At 33.8% G+C, this 16,773-nt stretch overlaps 2 protein-coding genes across 3 annotated transcripts; both read left to right on the top strand.

Annotated features, from left to right (window-relative positions):
- The first annotated feature begins 255 nt into the window (after window positions 1-255).
- LOC111907811 (eIF-2-alpha kinase GCN2) lies at window positions 256-11,910 on the top strand. 2 transcript variants are annotated; one of them, XM_023903620.3, is made up of 30 exons: window positions 258-636; window positions 1,925-1,993; window positions 2,080-2,139; window positions 2,236-2,341; window positions 3,799-3,897; window positions 3,983-4,330; window positions 4,492-4,626; window positions 4,709-4,795; window positions 5,081-5,167; window positions 5,258-5,375; window positions 5,496-5,613; window positions 6,311-6,365; window positions 6,508-6,686; window positions 6,825-7,009; window positions 7,127-7,272; window positions 7,428-7,677; window positions 7,742-8,015; window positions 8,265-8,358; window positions 8,647-8,727; window positions 8,801-8,857; window positions 8,990-9,121; window positions 9,202-9,285; window positions 9,382-9,490; window positions 9,603-9,739; window positions 9,820-9,927; window positions 10,254-10,342; window positions 10,442-10,544; window positions 10,671-10,793; window positions 10,907-11,135; window positions 11,596-11,910. In XM_023903620.3, the coding sequence occupies exons 1-29, from the start codon at window positions 515-517 to the stop codon at window positions 11,015-11,017; spliced, it is 3,666 nt and encodes a 1,221-aa protein (XP_023759388.1). In that variant the 5' UTR covers window positions 258-514; the 3' UTR covers window positions 11,018-11,135; window positions 11,596-11,910. The 2 variants fall into 2 exon arrangements, with proteins under 2 accessions (XP_023759390.1, XP_023759388.1); XM_023903622.3 differs by lacking the exons at window positions 10,442-10,544; window positions 10,671-10,793; window positions 10,907-11,135; window positions 11,596-11,910 and having other exon boundaries at window positions 256-636; window positions 9,598-9,739; window positions 10,254-10,295.
- A 1,879-nt stretch (window positions 11,911-13,789) lies between these two features.
- On the top strand, window positions 13,790-14,411 carry LOC111907812 (albumin-8). The gene has a single exon (XM_023903623.2). The coding sequence runs from the start codon at window positions 13,837-13,839 to the stop codon at window positions 14,281-14,283; it is 447 nt and encodes a 148-aa protein (XP_023759391.1). The 5' UTR covers window positions 13,790-13,836; the 3' UTR covers window positions 14,284-14,411.
- Window positions 14,412-16,773: the final 2,362 nt, after the last annotated feature.

Below are 16,773 nucleotides of genomic sequence, written 5' to 3'. Positions count from 1 at the left end.
GAGACTGATTTTGTGACTTTTGACAAACTATAGAGACCATTTTTGTAATTTTGTCTTATAGTTATTTGGGTTAACTATTAAATTTTTTACTATATATTGGAACAAGTTTCTTAATGTTTGAAATTTAACTATCACTGATAAATAAAATAGTCATCTATTTTTATAAAGTATTATATTATATTTGTTCTTATTTGCCATGTTTTATTTATTCTTTAACCTGAAAAAGAAGAAGAATTAAAATCAGTTTTGACGACTTATTTCAAACTTTTGAAGCAAATCCATGGGATACTCACATCTACAAGTAAAATTCAAGTCATACAATTGCACTTCGAGATTTCTCTTTCTAAACCCTTCCTTCACGAACAAAACCACAAACCTATACATCACTCTCCCGAGGAATTCATAAGCGAATCACTCCAAAATCTGCTTATTAGTTTGGGTTGTTTCTGGTTTGGTTGGATTGGCATGAATCATCGCTTACAGAGATTCAATCGGAAGTCAAATAGAAAGAAATATGGGCCATAGCTCCAAAAAGAAGAAGCGTGGTGGCACAGGGAGGCGCAGGGCGCCCACCAATGATCACACTTCTATCGACGGCGTTGGCGGCGAACTTCTATCGGAGGAGCTTACCGCACTGTCAGTAGTTTCCTTATTATTATTCTTTTACATATCAATGCAAACACATAATTATTAAGCAGGGCTAGTTCCTCTAATCCTCAAAAATCAATTCTGAGAGAGATTAAAATGGTATAGCATAGATGATAACCTTTTGTTATGAACAACGAGTTTGTTGATATCATCTTGAATCGGAACTATAATGTACTTAAATTGCCGAATTGGGAAGTGAATCTTCTTCCGTGATAGGTTAAATTGTGCGCAAAAGCAGGCATTCATTTGCTCAATCGAGAATTTCATATGATGGTGTCTATTTACGTGTTGTTAGAAGAAGGGAAGACTGGGGTTTTGAGTCTATTTACCTATGTAAGCGAAGGGAACATCCCCCCACAAAACTGATAATGGAGTAATGGACAACAGAAACATGGTTGGGTTGTTGTTGTTGGGGGGGGGGGGGGTTCATTTTATTTCAGTATAAGTAATCTTTATTGGCTATGGTTCTATTCACCTACTTCATGAACTAACAGCACAGTGGCAAAAACTTCAGGAGATTTTTCATTTTTGGTTTTCTCAAGTTGTAATTATAGCTCTCCATATAACTACTATCCATGTAGATTTCTTTTCAGTTTTGATTTTTTAACGTTTGTAGGAAGTATCTTTAAACATTAGTGAAAGTATCTTTAAACATTAGTGAATTTACTTGCTTTTAACAAAACAAGTAGGAATGAGAAGCATGGTTATGTAGCCATAACAACTTAAATCACTTTTGTATACTATGCCCACAACTGTCTGCCTGTAAAAGTTTTTTTTGTTCATTTTGGACTAAGTTTTGAGGGTTCGAAATACTCATCATAACCAAACAAATATATTTAATTTCATTTCTCATGTAGTATTGTTAAAAGGGGTTTGTCATAACTTTGCCACTTATTTTGAAACAAAACATAAGCTGATAAGCTCATTTTGCTCTTATGTAATGGAGGGTGTATTAGGTCATTAGGTGCTGTTTTTTTTTGACTTAATGGGGACAAAACCTAATCTTGTAAGCTATATATGATTGTTTCTTTCTGATTAATGCATAAATTATGACTTAATAGAGAAAGTCAGGGAAAGAATTTCCCCATTAAATCCTAACATTTTACAAATTTTACTTCATTTGTTTTTCCTTCGATTTCCACAAGTGTGCCATAATTTTCCCTTTTTTTTTTTTTTTTTTTTTTCAAACATCATTTATCCAGACAACACTTAATGGGAAAAAGAGAAACAAGGCCTTAGTATTATTGTTTTCTAAACAGTTTATTTTAATTTTTAGGCTTGCTATATTTCAAGAAGATTGTGATGTTGTCTCAGAGTCCCCACCCCGAATCAAGATCAAGCTAAGGTTTGCAATTTATAACAATTAGATAATCCACTCCATGGCCATTTTCGTCTTCCTTATAATTAAGTTTTCACCCAATGAATTTACAGGCCATATTCGCAGGATTCAGGTTATGAGGATTTAGATGTATCAGCTCTTCTTTCAATAAGGTTAATGAGCTTATCTTCTTTCTATTGTTATCTTGTGATGTTTGTCTCCTGTGTTACATTCCATTTTTGACCTTCATGATTGGTCATGGTTGTCAGATTCTTACCTGGATATCCTTACAAGTGTCCAAAGCTGCTGATAATTCCAGAAAAAGGTTTATCAAAATCTGATGCAGATAATCTTTTGTCCTTGCTTCATGACCAAGTAAGGGTTGACTAGTTTATATATTGTAAATGTAAAAGTTCTTTCCATTCCTTCAGCAATCTATGGCCCTATTTAATGGTTCAATCACTTATTCACTCACACGTCTTTATGTTAAGGCGTCCTTCATAATCTTAGTGGCTGTTTTTCTTGACTTAACGGGGATATGACTTAATCTGCTAAGCTACCATTTGACTTCTTGCCAAAAGAACTAAAGTAGAAAAAGTCATGAGAAGAATGATTCCCCTTTAAATCCTGACATTTTACAAATTTGTCCTCATCTATGTTTTCTTCTATTTCCTCAAGTGTGTTGTCATTTTTTGAAACACCATGTATCGAGACAACACTTAATGGGAAAAAGACATGGCCTTCATTCTTCAATGCTTTGATCACATACACATTGCCAATTCTTTACCAATTATGGCAATATGTAACAAAATAAAAGTACAATATTGTCCATAGTATGTTGCTGTTATAGGCAAAAGATAAACTACATTGCTATTATCGGTAAGGAAATGTAAGTAAGTAAGTTGCTATTTTCGTAAGAAAGAAAGTACATTTATTGGATAACTTACTCTATAAAATGATGGTTGCAAGCATTTAGTGAGTCAGGGATATATTAAACAGCCTTGTGATCCGCTCTTGTGTAAGGACCTGACAATAGTGGCTATTTGTTTAGAGGGGCTTGGCAGTATCTTCAAAGCCGGCAAAGTCGACTGGGTTGAAAAGGAGGTCGATCTGGATCCTTATTCACGAATGACATTTAATGCAAGAGTAGATGAGAAATTATTTTTTTTAAGGAAAAAAATTTCTCATCGACTCCTGCATTAAATGCCATTCGTGAATAAGGATTCAAATCATCTTTCTCTTTAACCCGGTCGGCTTCGCCAGCTTTGAAGATATTGCCCAGACCCTCTAAACAAACAGACACTATTGTCAGGTCCTTACACAAGAGTAGGTCACACAGCCGTTTACTACATCCCTGACTCACTACATGCCTGCAACCATCATTTTATAGAGTAAGTTAGCCATTGAATGGACTTTCTTTCTTACCGAAAATAGCAACTCACTTACATTTCCTTACCGATAATAGCAATGTAGTTTATCTTTTGCCTATAATAGCAACATACTATCAACAATACTGTACTTTTATTTTGTTGCATATTGCCATAATTGGTAAAGAATTGTAAGTCTATTGCTATTATGAGTAAATAATTGTTTCCACATTTCAAATTCCTTTTTTAGTGTCACCACTGACATTCGAATGATGATGAAACACTTATGTAAAGCTATTTGGCCATACTTGGAATTGTAATATGATGCCTTTTTCATTTATCCTTTCAGTTTGATAAGTTTTTTGACATTTATGTTCCTTGTATGTACGAAAAGCCAAGTCACTTCTCTCTGTCTCTCAAATTATCTTATTATTAGTTTAAGAAGTCAAATGATTTCCTATGCAGGCTAATTTAAATGCTCGAGAAGGACGTGTGATGGTTTATAACTTAGTCGAAGCTGCACAAGAATTCTTGTCTGAAGTTGTCCCAATGGAGCAACCACACGTAAGAATTCTAACATATATACTACAATTGTTTTTAACTTAAATTTCCATGATATTGATTATTATTTCACTGTTGTTTCAAAAAGGTTCCATGTGTGACTACAGATAGGCCTTCAAAGGGGCCTTTTGTGTATGGTTTCATAGATCTTTTCATGGGCTCAGGGGAGTCATGGCCTTGGGGACTTTCAATTGAAGAGAGCAACAATAAAAACACTTCCTTGGAGTTGCATCATGCCTTAGAGGATCCACACAATACTTCACTGGAGAAAGTCAAAGTCAACCAAAACATGAAGACTGGGGTGGTTGAGGATGGTGATATGGACAAAGTGATTAGTCCTACATCAAGACTTGATGATTTGGAAGAAGAAAGTAAGAGTACCAATTCTTTTACATCATCATCTGAGGAATTAGTGGATAATGTTAGCATTGGTGAGGTAAGATGGTAGTCTGAAAGGAGAAATACATGAAAATACAACATATTTTCAGCATTTTATCAAAATAGTTATGTGGCTAAATTTATAAAAATGGTGGAAGCACAAACTCTTTTTTGTATTTTCCTCTATTATGATCACATTACTAATGCATGGTTACACAGGATTATCCTCTGGAAGAGAATACAGAAGAAGAAACTGATTATGGTGAGATCAAAAGTGATCATTCAGAATCAGTGTCATCTGCATCAACGGATCATCATCAGATTTCACATACTGTGGAGAGAGATTTGATTCTGGCATTAAATTCACCCTTTCTCTTATCAATTTTACTATTTTAAAATGCATCCAAGAGCTAACAGACTCTTGAAAAACTTTCAGGCTCATTTGTTGCGACTTGCTTGTGCTCCAAAAGGTCCACTTGCTGATGCCTTAACTGATGTAACATCAGAGCTGGTTAACCTAGGGGTATGTTGCTTATATTCTGTTCTTAATACACGCAAAAGGGTAAAATGGGTATTTGTATGGTACAAGTTAACAGGGGTCAGTCAAGTTGCTAGCCAAAAGCTATTTATTAAAATAGTTAATGTATTGTATTTAATTACAAAAGCTACCCATTCTTGAATTAAGTGATTTAGAATGTTGTTGAATGCACTTTGGTTGACTTTTGACTCATTTAACCCATTCTCAATAAAAGGTTGTTTCTTCTGGTTTCATGATGTCTAATTCATAGAGGTTAATTGGTATCTTCAGATTGTTTCAGAACGGGTGGCAGATTTAGCAACAGAATCATCATCACATTTTGACAGAAGCTTCAATCAGGCTTTTGGACATCGTATGGTTAGCGCTTTTCATTCTTTTGTAGCGTTTTTTTCACTAATTTCTATTGTCATGTAATGAAAACGAATGCATATTATGCCATGAAAACAGGTAACCTCAAAGATATCTCATTTTTGGAGAACTGTTTCTGATTCCAGAGGGCAGCAGCATACCTCACCTACGTTAAGCTCTCGGTATCTGAATGATTTTGAGGAGCTTCAACCACTTGGTGAGTCATCATTTGATCTCAACTGTATACAAGTATTAGGGTCTATTTTGTTTTATGAATTTTCTTACTTCCATCTAGAATTATTATTCCATTCTGATTCCTTTTGTTGTGATATGTTAGGCCATGGTGGTTTTGGGCATGTGGTGTTATGCAAGAATAAGCTGGATGGAAGACAGTATGCTGTTAAGAAGATTCGACTAAAAGACAAAAGTCAACCTTTAGATGACAGAATTTTGAGGTAGATCCATCTCATTAGTCATTACTATTTCAAGAAACAGTTTTATGGTACTTAAATCCCTCTGGGAAAGTACATGATGTTTAATTTTAGTAACTCGACATAGTTGTTGAGTTGGAAACGTGTTACATTTGATTGATAATATTCAAAGTGTCTTTTCATTTTGGGCTAAATGCAAGAAATAGCAACATATTTTCATTTATTTGTTCCTTTTGACATTCTACTCTAATTTCTTTCTTTTACAACATTCTATTTTCAATTTTTTTTCTTACTAAGGTATTTTACTTTGAAAAATATACTCAATTACAGCAGTGGAAATTGCTTTATAGTTGGATGACATTGCTGTTTTTGGGTTGATGTTCAAAAATACAATGCTGTAATAAGAAGAAATGAATCAGGAAGCTATAATAAACAAACAAATGAAAGTACATCACTATTCTTGCATTTAACCTTTCATAATCAAATCTTTCAGTATCAAAATTTTTCGAATTTCTTTTGTAGCCCTCGAACAGTTGCATACCTTTGTTTGAATTTAGACAAATACTTGTGATATTTCTTGTTAGTAGCCGAACAAAAGCTATAACATTCATGACCAAAAAATCAACAGAAAGTAGTAAACTTGTTTACTAATTTCTTTCCTATAAATTCTTACCAAATGCTGTATGATATTCTTGTATTTCCTCCACTTTGAGGTACTTAGAGAAGTAGCCACTCTTTCCCGATTGCAGCATCAACACGTTGTACGTTACTACCAGGTAGATAACCTTCTATGCTCCATCCTCTTTAGTTGCTTATCAAAATTGAATTGCTTCTATGTATATTACCTACCATTTTTAAGCAGAAAAACATTATTGTAAACCATGAACATGTAACTTAACTCGATATATTTGATTTCAGGCATGGTTTGAAACAGGAGTTGGTGGTTTGTATAATAATGATGCTACTTTGGGTTCAAGGACTGCAGCAGCTAGTTCCAGTTTCAGTTTCATAGATCAGAGCTCAACTGATGTTGTAGGAGTAACACAAGATAACAAAGTTGGAACATACCTCTATATTCAAATGGAATACTGTCCAAGGTTACCACTCACTTTCTATTTTTGCTTCAAAGTGATCTACTTCCATTTCCTTTCATTACATCATTGCACTTCCAGTTTTTTTCCTTATTAAGTCATTGATTTGTTTGTTTTTTTTTTTTTGTTTTTGTGTATGTAAAGGACTCTTCGACAGATGTTTGAATCATATAGTCATTTTGACAAGAAACTGGCATGGCATTTGTTTAGACAAATTGTAGAAGGCCTGGCCCACATTCATAGCCAAGGAATTATCCACCGTGACTTGACTCCAAATAACATTTTCTTTGATGCTCGTAATGATATTAAAATCGGGGATTTTGGCCTTGGTAAGTAATAACTTATGTACATATTATTCAAAGTTTCAAACACTCACTTAAACTTTTAAATTTTGTTAAAAAGGAAGTGAAAGTTAAGCTGCATAGTTTTATGTTGTGATCCATCAGCTAAGTTTTTAAAGCTGGAGCAGTTGGAACAAGATGTAGACCCTGCAGAAACAACTGGAGTGTCGGTTGATGGGACTGGTCAGATTGGTACTTATTTTTATACAGCTCCAGAAATCGAGCAAAGATGGCCAAAAATCAATGAGAAAGTGAGTTCTTTTCATTATCTTATTGATTTATGATTAATACGATGAACACCAATTCCATAAAGACAATTTAATTGTCCATTCCGTTGCTTTGAAGACCAAAAGTCTTTTTTTTTTTTTTTTTGTTTTTCTCACTTGTGTTTGTTTATGTTGTTCAGGCAGATATGTACAGCTTGGGAATTGTATTCCTTGAGATCTGGCATCCCTTTAGCACCGGAATGGAAAGACACATTGTTCTTTCCGACTTAAAAAAGAAGGGAGAGCTTCCTTTAGATTGGATTACTGAGTTTCCAGAACAAGCTTCATTGTTACGCCGCATGATGTCATCAATTCCATCAGATCGCCCCTCAGCCACAGAACTCCTCCAACACGCTTTCCCTCCTCGAATGGAATCCGAATTATTAGACAGTAAGTAATCAATCAGTGATAATTTTATGTGTCGTTTTTTCATAAACTTGCAATTGTTTTGTAGATTTCTTGAGAACAATGCATAATTCCGAGGACACCAGCATATATGATAAAGTTGTGGATGCTATCTTCAGTGAGGAGACATTGAGCACCAAAAACCATGCAGAAATACCAAAATTAGGTGGAAATGACACGTCATCGATACAGCATACAGATTTGGATACTGAGATCCGTGATTTGGTTTGGGAGGTATCTGCTGCAGTGTTTAAGCTGCATTGTGCTAAACGTTTGGAGATAATTCCAATGCGTTTGCTAGGAGATTCTCTACAATTCAATAGGTATCATCATATTTATATTTGTTCTTCTCATTCACCCTAATTGATGCCAAAGGGGACAAAAATTGCAACTTTTTGAATTTGTCCTCATCTGTATCATTGAAAATAGCCCTACAGTGCTTTAGTGATTGTGTGTGAGTATATGGACTCATTGGTGGATAGACTTTTTGTTGGTTTTGGCATTTCAATTGTATATTTGGAGTTTGGTCAAACATGCCGAGTTGACTTGATGGTTGATTTTATATTTTGAAGGAATACTGTTAAGCTTTTGACAAGTGGTGGAGACATGGTGGAACTCTGCCATGAGCTGCGGTTGCCCTTTATTAATTGGGTTGTTCTAAACCAGGTACAGATAAGCATTCTAGTAAACTAATATTTAACTAAATAAAAATTTGCTGAATCTATGCAAGTATTTTATTAGCAAGATGAAGTTTTTGAACCTAGAATGGACATTTAAGTTGCTTTGATCAAATGAGAATCACTATGTCTTTACAATATGTTTAAATCAAAAATATCAAACTAGAATTATCAAAACCAATTGGCTTATTGGATATTATGAACGAAATACCAGATCAAATATTACTTTTTTTTTTTTTTTTTTTTTTTGCTATTCAAATGTTTATTGTTTTTGCAGAAATCATCTTTCAAAAGATTTGAAATATGTTATGTATATCGTAGATCAATAGGTCATTCGCCACCAAATCGATATCTTCAGGTTAACTCTTCTAGATTATTAATTTGGAGGCAATTTTTAAGATTATTTAGTAACATAAACTTGTGATATGCAGGGAGATTTTGATGTTATTGGAGGTGCTTCATCACTAACAGAGGCCGAGGTCATCAAGGTATGATTGAATTAGGAAGGAATGGAATGGAATGGAATGGTTCATTCCATTGGAATAAAAGAAACCTATTTGCATTCTCCAACGGAATGGAGTGAAAGAATAAAAAATACTGATTATTTTAATGATATGCAGGCTGCAATGGACATCATAACTCGTTTTTTCGATCCAGAATCATGTGATATACATCTTAATCATGGGGATCTATTAGAAGCAATTTGGTCATGGATTGGGATTAAGTCTGAACATAGACAAAAAGTAGCTGAAGTATGTATTCAATAACTAATTTTGTATATATATATTTTAATAAATTTCTGAAAACTTATGTGCTTTTTTTGCACATGAAGCTTCTTTCTCTCTTGGGCTCCTTACGTCCCCAGTCCTCTGAAAGGAAAACAAAATGGGTGGTAATAAGACGACAACTCAGACAGGTTTGTTTGTTTGTTTTTTTATTTTTTTAATTAAATAGTTTTCAGTTTATTTTACATTTTTATTTATAAAGCTTCTGTTTTATTTCCTTTTTGCAGGAACTTAATATTAGTGAAGGTGTTGTAAATAAATTGCAGACTGTGGGGTTAAGGTTTTGTGGAATTGCCGATCAAGCCCTTCCTAGATTGAGAGGTGCCCTTCCTGCTGGTATGTTTTTCATCAACAATAACAATATTTCTTTAAACCCTAATTTTTCTTTTTTTTAAAAAAAAAATTATTTTTAGGAAATTTGATTTGGTTTTGTGTGATGGCAGTGCAGATACACTTACACGCAAGGCACTTGATGAACTTTCTCAGCTTTTTAACTATTTACGGATTTGGAGAATTAATAAAAATGTTTTCATCGATCCTCTTATGCCACCTACCCAGGCTTATCACAAAGATTCATTTTTCCAGGTTAATAGCAGGGGTATTCATGTAATTTTTAGAATTTTCCTGAATTCATTGTTTTGTTTTGTATATTTGATTTGGAGCAGATTTATTTGAGGAAGGATAGTAGTCTTGGCTCACTTACAGAAGGAACATTGCTTGCTGTTGGTGGTCGATATGATTATCTCCTTCACAACATGTGGCAATCTGAATACGTATGTTTTGATGAATTGCAAGAAATAGCAATCTACTTTCATCTATCTGTTTATTTTAGCATCCTACTTTTATTTCTCTCTATTACATCAGTTTACTTTGAAATATCAACATCTTACAAATACATAGATATAGTTGGATAGATTTTCCAAACTACAATGTCTCAATATGTAAAAGATTGAAAGCACAATGCTATATAATTTGAAGTACAATGTCACATTAAGAAATACAAATGAGTAGGATGCTGTAATAAACAAATAAATGATACTACATTGCTATTTCTAGCATTTTATCCATTTGACAAACTTTCATATTTTTATTCTATCAGAAATCAAATCCTCCAGGAGCAGTTGGGACAAGTCTTGCTTTAGAAACCATCATCCAGCATTCTTCTGTCGATATCTACAGACCCTTTAGGTATTTTTATTTATTTCAAAAACCTGAAGCTTCTTCATACCTTTCTCCTTTTTTTTTTTCATTAATTAGAAGAGTTGTTGTTGTACAAAATTCATGCAGAAACGATTCTAGTAGAAGTGTTCTTGTTTGTTCAAGAGGGGGAGGTGGTTTACTTGAGAAACGTATGGAGCTAGTTGCCGAACTCTGGGAGGACGATATTAAGGTTTGTAGTTAAAATTTTTTAATGGTTTTCAAGGCTTCTTTCAATGATGAGGGCATTTACGTCTTTTGCACTGATGAAAAATTGAACTTCTTGTTCCATTGATGTTTATGATTGTGACTATATCAGGCGGAGTTTGTTCCAATTTTGGATCCAAGCCTCACGGAGCAGTATGAATATGCAAATGAGCATGACATTAAATGTCTTATTATCATTTCAGACACTGGCGTTTCTCAAAAAGGTTCTGTTAAGGTAATTCCAAATTTTCAATATTATTATATTTATAATGTATATCCCAACAAGCTAAATCGGTTTCCAACAACGGAAAAAAAAACAATTTATTTATTTAAATGTTATATAAACAGATTCGTCATCTTGAGCTTAAGCGGGAGAAGGAAGTAAGCCGAGAATCACTCACTAAATTTTTATCAGAAGCAATGGCATCACAGTTTAGAAACCCATCTATTTGGAATTAAACTAAACCCTAAACCCTAAACCCTAAACCCTAAAACCCAAACCATAAACCACCTTCTAGTTGCAATTGTGTACAGGAGTTCAAAATGCTGTAAGGCAAACGTAAACACAATGTCAAAGGTATGTGACGATGGAATACTTTAACCTCTTTTTATCACTTTATCAACATCATACTTACCTTTTTTTCAACATTTTATCATTTTCTCTGATAATCAAGTTTCTGATTGCTTAAAACAAACATTTTTCTCGTTTACTGGGTTTTCTAATATAGAAAATCACAACATACTTTCAGCATTTATCGATTTATCTTTACCTATATCTTTATTATGATCGTAATATATTATACTTCAGTGGTTGAACCAAAAAGTAGTTACAGTATATAGTATGTTGTGTGTTTTTTGTTTTGCCTTTTTCAAAATCAGGTAAACTGAAAAAATGGTTTAATCACTACACTGATAGTTTTTGTGGCTAAATCGATAAAATGGTGAAAATACAGATACGTATTTGTATTTTCACCCTTAATGAAAATACAGATAGTTTTTGTGGCTAAATCCTGAAGCACTTACATAATCCTTCTCAGGTTAATTGTCCCTGCTGATGTGGCATATCATGAATTGTTGGATTTAGGTGCAATGTTATGGTTTTCACAACATTTGTTTGATCTCTTTATTGAGTCAAACCAAGTTTTGACCGTTTTACCATATTACTAGAAATGTTATTTTTTTAGCTATGAAAGAAACCTTTATTAAAATAGTAAACACAAAAATCTTCAAGTACAAGGCCTTTCGACCTTGTGCTGATATATTCAGAAGCAAAACAGAAAGAATTCAAGAATTTTGTATGTAGATGGTTTTGGTTTGTGTTTTCTTGGGTTATTGAACTTTTATTTGTGTAAGTGTTGATAAAATTGACTTTTAATTCCATTGGGTATTTGTAGTTATTTTCTTCGACTTAAAAAAGGGTTTGACCCAAATTCTTGAATTCAAAGACTCCCAAGATTGTTGGTAATGTTTCATGGCCCCTCAATCGGAATCGATAAATTTAATGGGAATAACAACTTTAGTATATCGAAGATTAAGATGAGAGCAGTTTTGAAACACAATTTGGATCCCTCTTTCTGCTATGAATCTTGCGTCGATGGAGGGAACAGAATATATGCAACAAGAAGAAAAAGCACGACCTTGTTGTCCTTTTTGGATGAGGTTCTATAAGAAGTTGTTGACAAACAAATTGTTGCTAAACAACGTTTGTTTGTTTTCATCGAGGTTCAATCTTGAAAGACCATTTAGATGGGATAAACTTAATCTTGATAGATTTGAAAACTGTAGAAGTCAAGTTTGAAGATAAAGTGGGTTTCTCTATGAGTTGGATATATAAAAGATTATCAAAGAATAGAGGTATACTTCAGTCAACCTCTCGACTTAGATCTTTCAAAAATTGCATTAGCCACATTCTCAATTTGAAAGATCCATTCTATTGCATTACATGCTTTCCCACATGATTATGGTTTCGTCACTTCGTCTTCACTACAACGACATTGAGATACTTTGGATTAGGTTTCTAGGTGCTATTGATAATTTTAAAATTTGAGGTTTCACCAACCTCTTCTTAATTATTCTTACCATGGAGGCTACCCGTTTTCCATGGTTGTGGGTTTTACACATGAATCTCCCCATCTTCAACAACAGCGATATCACATTCAACAAGATTAAGGTTGATCCAAGACATTTCTAGTTATTCTTTTAAATTTTTTGGTTAAGGTAGAGATTTTTTATTCGTTGACAACCATGAGGCTGATTTGTCGAATACCGCATTACTTGATACAAAACACTTCCTTTTATAGGGATCACAACAACTCCGTCCTTTTCTTTTTGAATCATACCTTACAAAGATGCTACATATTGCTTTCTTTTCCATCCTGTGAAGAAGATGATTGGGTATGAAAACATTAAAGACACTGCTTTAATTTGCACCAAAACATGTATAGTCTAGAGCAACATATTACAAAGATCTATCGATTCACTCCCATTGCCATATTTGTATTTATAGGTACTCTAAAAAACTAATTATATATATGAACTTGTTTTTTTAGTATCAAAAAGTTGTATTTGGTTTATACAGCAACAATGACAATAGAAATACCCTACTATTAGTACTCCGGAACATTACTCTGGTACGTTCCGGAGACGGGATCCAGAATCCACTTTTTAGTCTTGAATTACGGGTATTGAATCCACTTTTAGTCTGGAATGAACTTAATTACTCCGGATTTGTATTCCGGACTTAGTGGATATTTTTTTAAAAACTGATATTTAAAAAAAAATACATCATTTAGAATGGTCAGTTTAACGAAGTAACAACTACGGTGACCATTAACCTAAATGATTAAATGCTTGTAAATTTGTTACAATTTTGTATTTTTAAGTTAATCAGGTTAGCTTGAACCTTGGACAAAATTTGGACCCAACTGAAAAAAAAAAATTAAAACCTCGAATAAATTCGGTTTCATTTGCATGTTAAGTTGATTAGTAGCACAAAATTAAAGTACGATTTTATTAGGGTTAAACCTAATTTCTTTGTTAAAACACAAAGCACCAAAACACAGACGTTTCCAAGGAACAAAACAAAATAACAATTTACAAATGGCTTGAAGCGCATGGGCTAAAGACGACGTGCTAACTTTTTTCCTCCACCTCTCCACAAATGCATCAAATCAATTCAACACGTACTTTGCATGCAGTCTCTCAACACGACTATAAATCCAGCAACGTTCACACCACATTAAGCATCACTCGTCAATTACATCCATCATAGACGTACAATGGCTAGGTACTCGCTTCTATTTGCAGCAGCAGGACTCCTCCTCCTTGTGACCATGGCAGAGGCTACCACCAAAACCATCTTCACCACCATCACCACCTTCGAGGAGAACCCCACGGGAAAAAGAACTGAAATGTCTTGTGGTCAGCAGCTGGCTGAGCAGGCGATGCTCAACCACTGCATGATGTACCTTGACACTGCCTCAGGAATGAGCATGGGACGAGGGAGGATGTCTGAGCCAATTACCCCAGAACAGCACCTGGAGCTGTGTTGCATGCAGCTAACGAACATCGATGAGACGTGCAGGTGTGAGGCCATCGAGATGATGATGAACCAACAAGGGTGGACGCAACAACAGATGGGTAAGATGATGGGCATGGCGAAGAACTTGCCCAAAACATGCAAAGTCGAACCTGGAATGTGCAAAATGCGAGCCCTCTGGTTCTAAATTCACATGCCATTTAAGTGGTCCGTAGTTAATAAAATGAGACTCACTATCACACCATCGTGTGTACCTATGTAATATATTCGATCGGATGTCTCGATATTTAATAAATTGTGGACTTATTCCTTTTACGTACGTCTCATGCCGCCTGCTTAATTATTTGTTCATGGATCATTACATCAATCAGCCAATAAATAGAAAAGGGTATGTCTAGCTATACCCTTTTTATAAACTACAATGACCTTTAATTTAAATACAACAAAATTGTAAAAATGGTCAGACTCACTTTTTCATGTTTTAGTCGCACCATGACTTGACTTCGTGGTCCTTTTGATTTAGTTTCGTTGTATTTTTAGTCCTTTAAACTTAAAAAATTATTATAGCGTTAATATGTTTATTTTTCATTTTTCTTTCGTCCCCTTAACTATTTTATAATTAATAAATATAGAAACAACCCATCTCCCTCTCTCTCTCTCTCAATACTATAATCATAATACAAGGAATTTTTTTCATAAATGGTCCTTGAAGTTTTCAAAAAAATCATGTTACGTCCCTAACTTTTTATGTCATCAGTGATGGTACATATGGTTTAAAAACTTTTAACGGATGGTACTTCTTGGTGATATAACCATGTGAGAGAAAAATCGTCATTCCATACCGTAGGGACAATTCTTGAAGTTTTATTTAAATTATACCCCCCCCCCCCCCCCCCCCCCCCCCTTAACACCTCATCTTCATCACCTACTCGACAACCACCACCGAAACGCCGCCACCCTCCGTCATTGTGCCTTCAACTATTTTCAGAAAAGGCATGGTTGCCCATTAAAGTCGTTGTATAAACTTCATTAGATTGTGCAAATTTTGAAAACCTAAAAAAGCTTCATACTTTTTTTTTCTATGAACAACCAATTATTTAAAATAATAACACATATCATACTCCTTACAGTAGGATACATTTACCAAATTCTACAAATCTTCGAAAGTATCTATATAAGTAACTGTCAACCCAAAACAAAACTTGATTCAACAATAAGCCCATTTGAAAACACATTTGATGCATAAATCCACATCACAACTTCCTTGCCTTCTACCACCTTTTCTAGGCTTGTTATTATTGGTTGTAATTGTTGTAACGAACTTTGTAACCACCAAACAAAAAGGAAAAAAACTAAACATAAATATGTTTGTCATTTTCTCAAATAGGACAAGAAATATTTTCTTTTAAAAGTATTATAAAGAATCTAAGGGAGTATCGGACACTTGGGGCATGTGCGTGTGTCTTGTTACTGGTTATCCTTAACTTTTGTAGAAGAGCTTACACCAAGTTCCTACAAATCAAACAAAAAGTCTTAAACATGAATGTTTAAAAAAATAAGGAACCCCATTACATACTTCATTCTTTATGAAATCAATGAAAAAATATCAAATCTTCACATCTTGGGAGAGATCTTGTGCATCAAGCATGGTTACATAAGGAAAAGATTCGTATCTTTCGGCCTTCACCTTTATTAGTTCTATCTGGCATACAAATAGAAAAATATGTCATTGTCAAGAAAGTCTTTGACTTAATGGAGAGCTTAAAAGGCAACTGAATTCAACAATTGATTAATCAGTATAAAAGAACATATCCCGTTGTAGATGATGGAGAAGAACAAGCTTACCATTTCTATCAATCCAATAACTAAGCAAGTATATGCCAATCAAACCATTTAAAGAAGAAGATTAATATATATTATCATAAATATACTATCTGAAGCTTACTAACTGATAAGGAACTATGAAATTTTTTTGGAATAAACGTCTAAGGTCATAAATAAATTAGTCAAAGTCAAAAACTATATTAATATACCTTTATGGAATAATAGCAAAACACTTTTTGGTTTGCCCTCATAACTAAGAATAGCTAGAATTGATATTAGGATACAGATAAAATTATTTGTTAATATATTATTTGACTAATATATTAATTGAGAATAGAAAATAATTAATTAATTAGAAAGGGTTGGAATTAATTAATTATTAATCAAAACTAATCTAGAATTGATTTTGGATTAATTGAAATTAATTAAATGTCCAAAGGTTGAATTATAATTGTTCTTATTTGAGTAAGGAAGAAAATTCTAGAACTCTTATAGGGTTAGGTGTTTTTTGCTAGGATCTTGGAGAAGTTTGGAAAGTTGGTTTAATTGATAAGGATTACCATATTTAAATAGATAAAATAATATTATTTTATTGTTCAAATCTAGGGTTTTCCTTAGACCATATACACAATAATTGGGACCACAAGGAAACCAAATTTTGTTCATACTCTTCCTAAGAGGGATATAGCCAAAATTTCTTCGTCCATCCGCTCTCCCCTCCTTATTCTAGGGTGCCTAGGGTTTTAGGTGTAAACCATTAGAGGCAACTGTGACATCCCCATTTTCACAGCAAAAAAAAAAAACTGATTTATTTATGCTTATTTAAAAACCAGAGTGTTCTTTTTGAAAAAGA

This window comes from Lactuca sativa, chromosome 3 (assembly GCF_002870075.4).
Source record: "Lactuca sativa cultivar Salinas chromosome 3, Lsat_Salinas_v11, whole genome shotgun sequence".
NCBI lineage: Eukaryota > Viridiplantae > Streptophyta > Magnoliopsida > Asterales > Asteraceae > Lactuca > Lactuca sativa.
The sequence above is the reverse complement of the archived record's forward strand: the minus strand, read 5'-3'. Positions and strand labels throughout refer to the sequence as shown.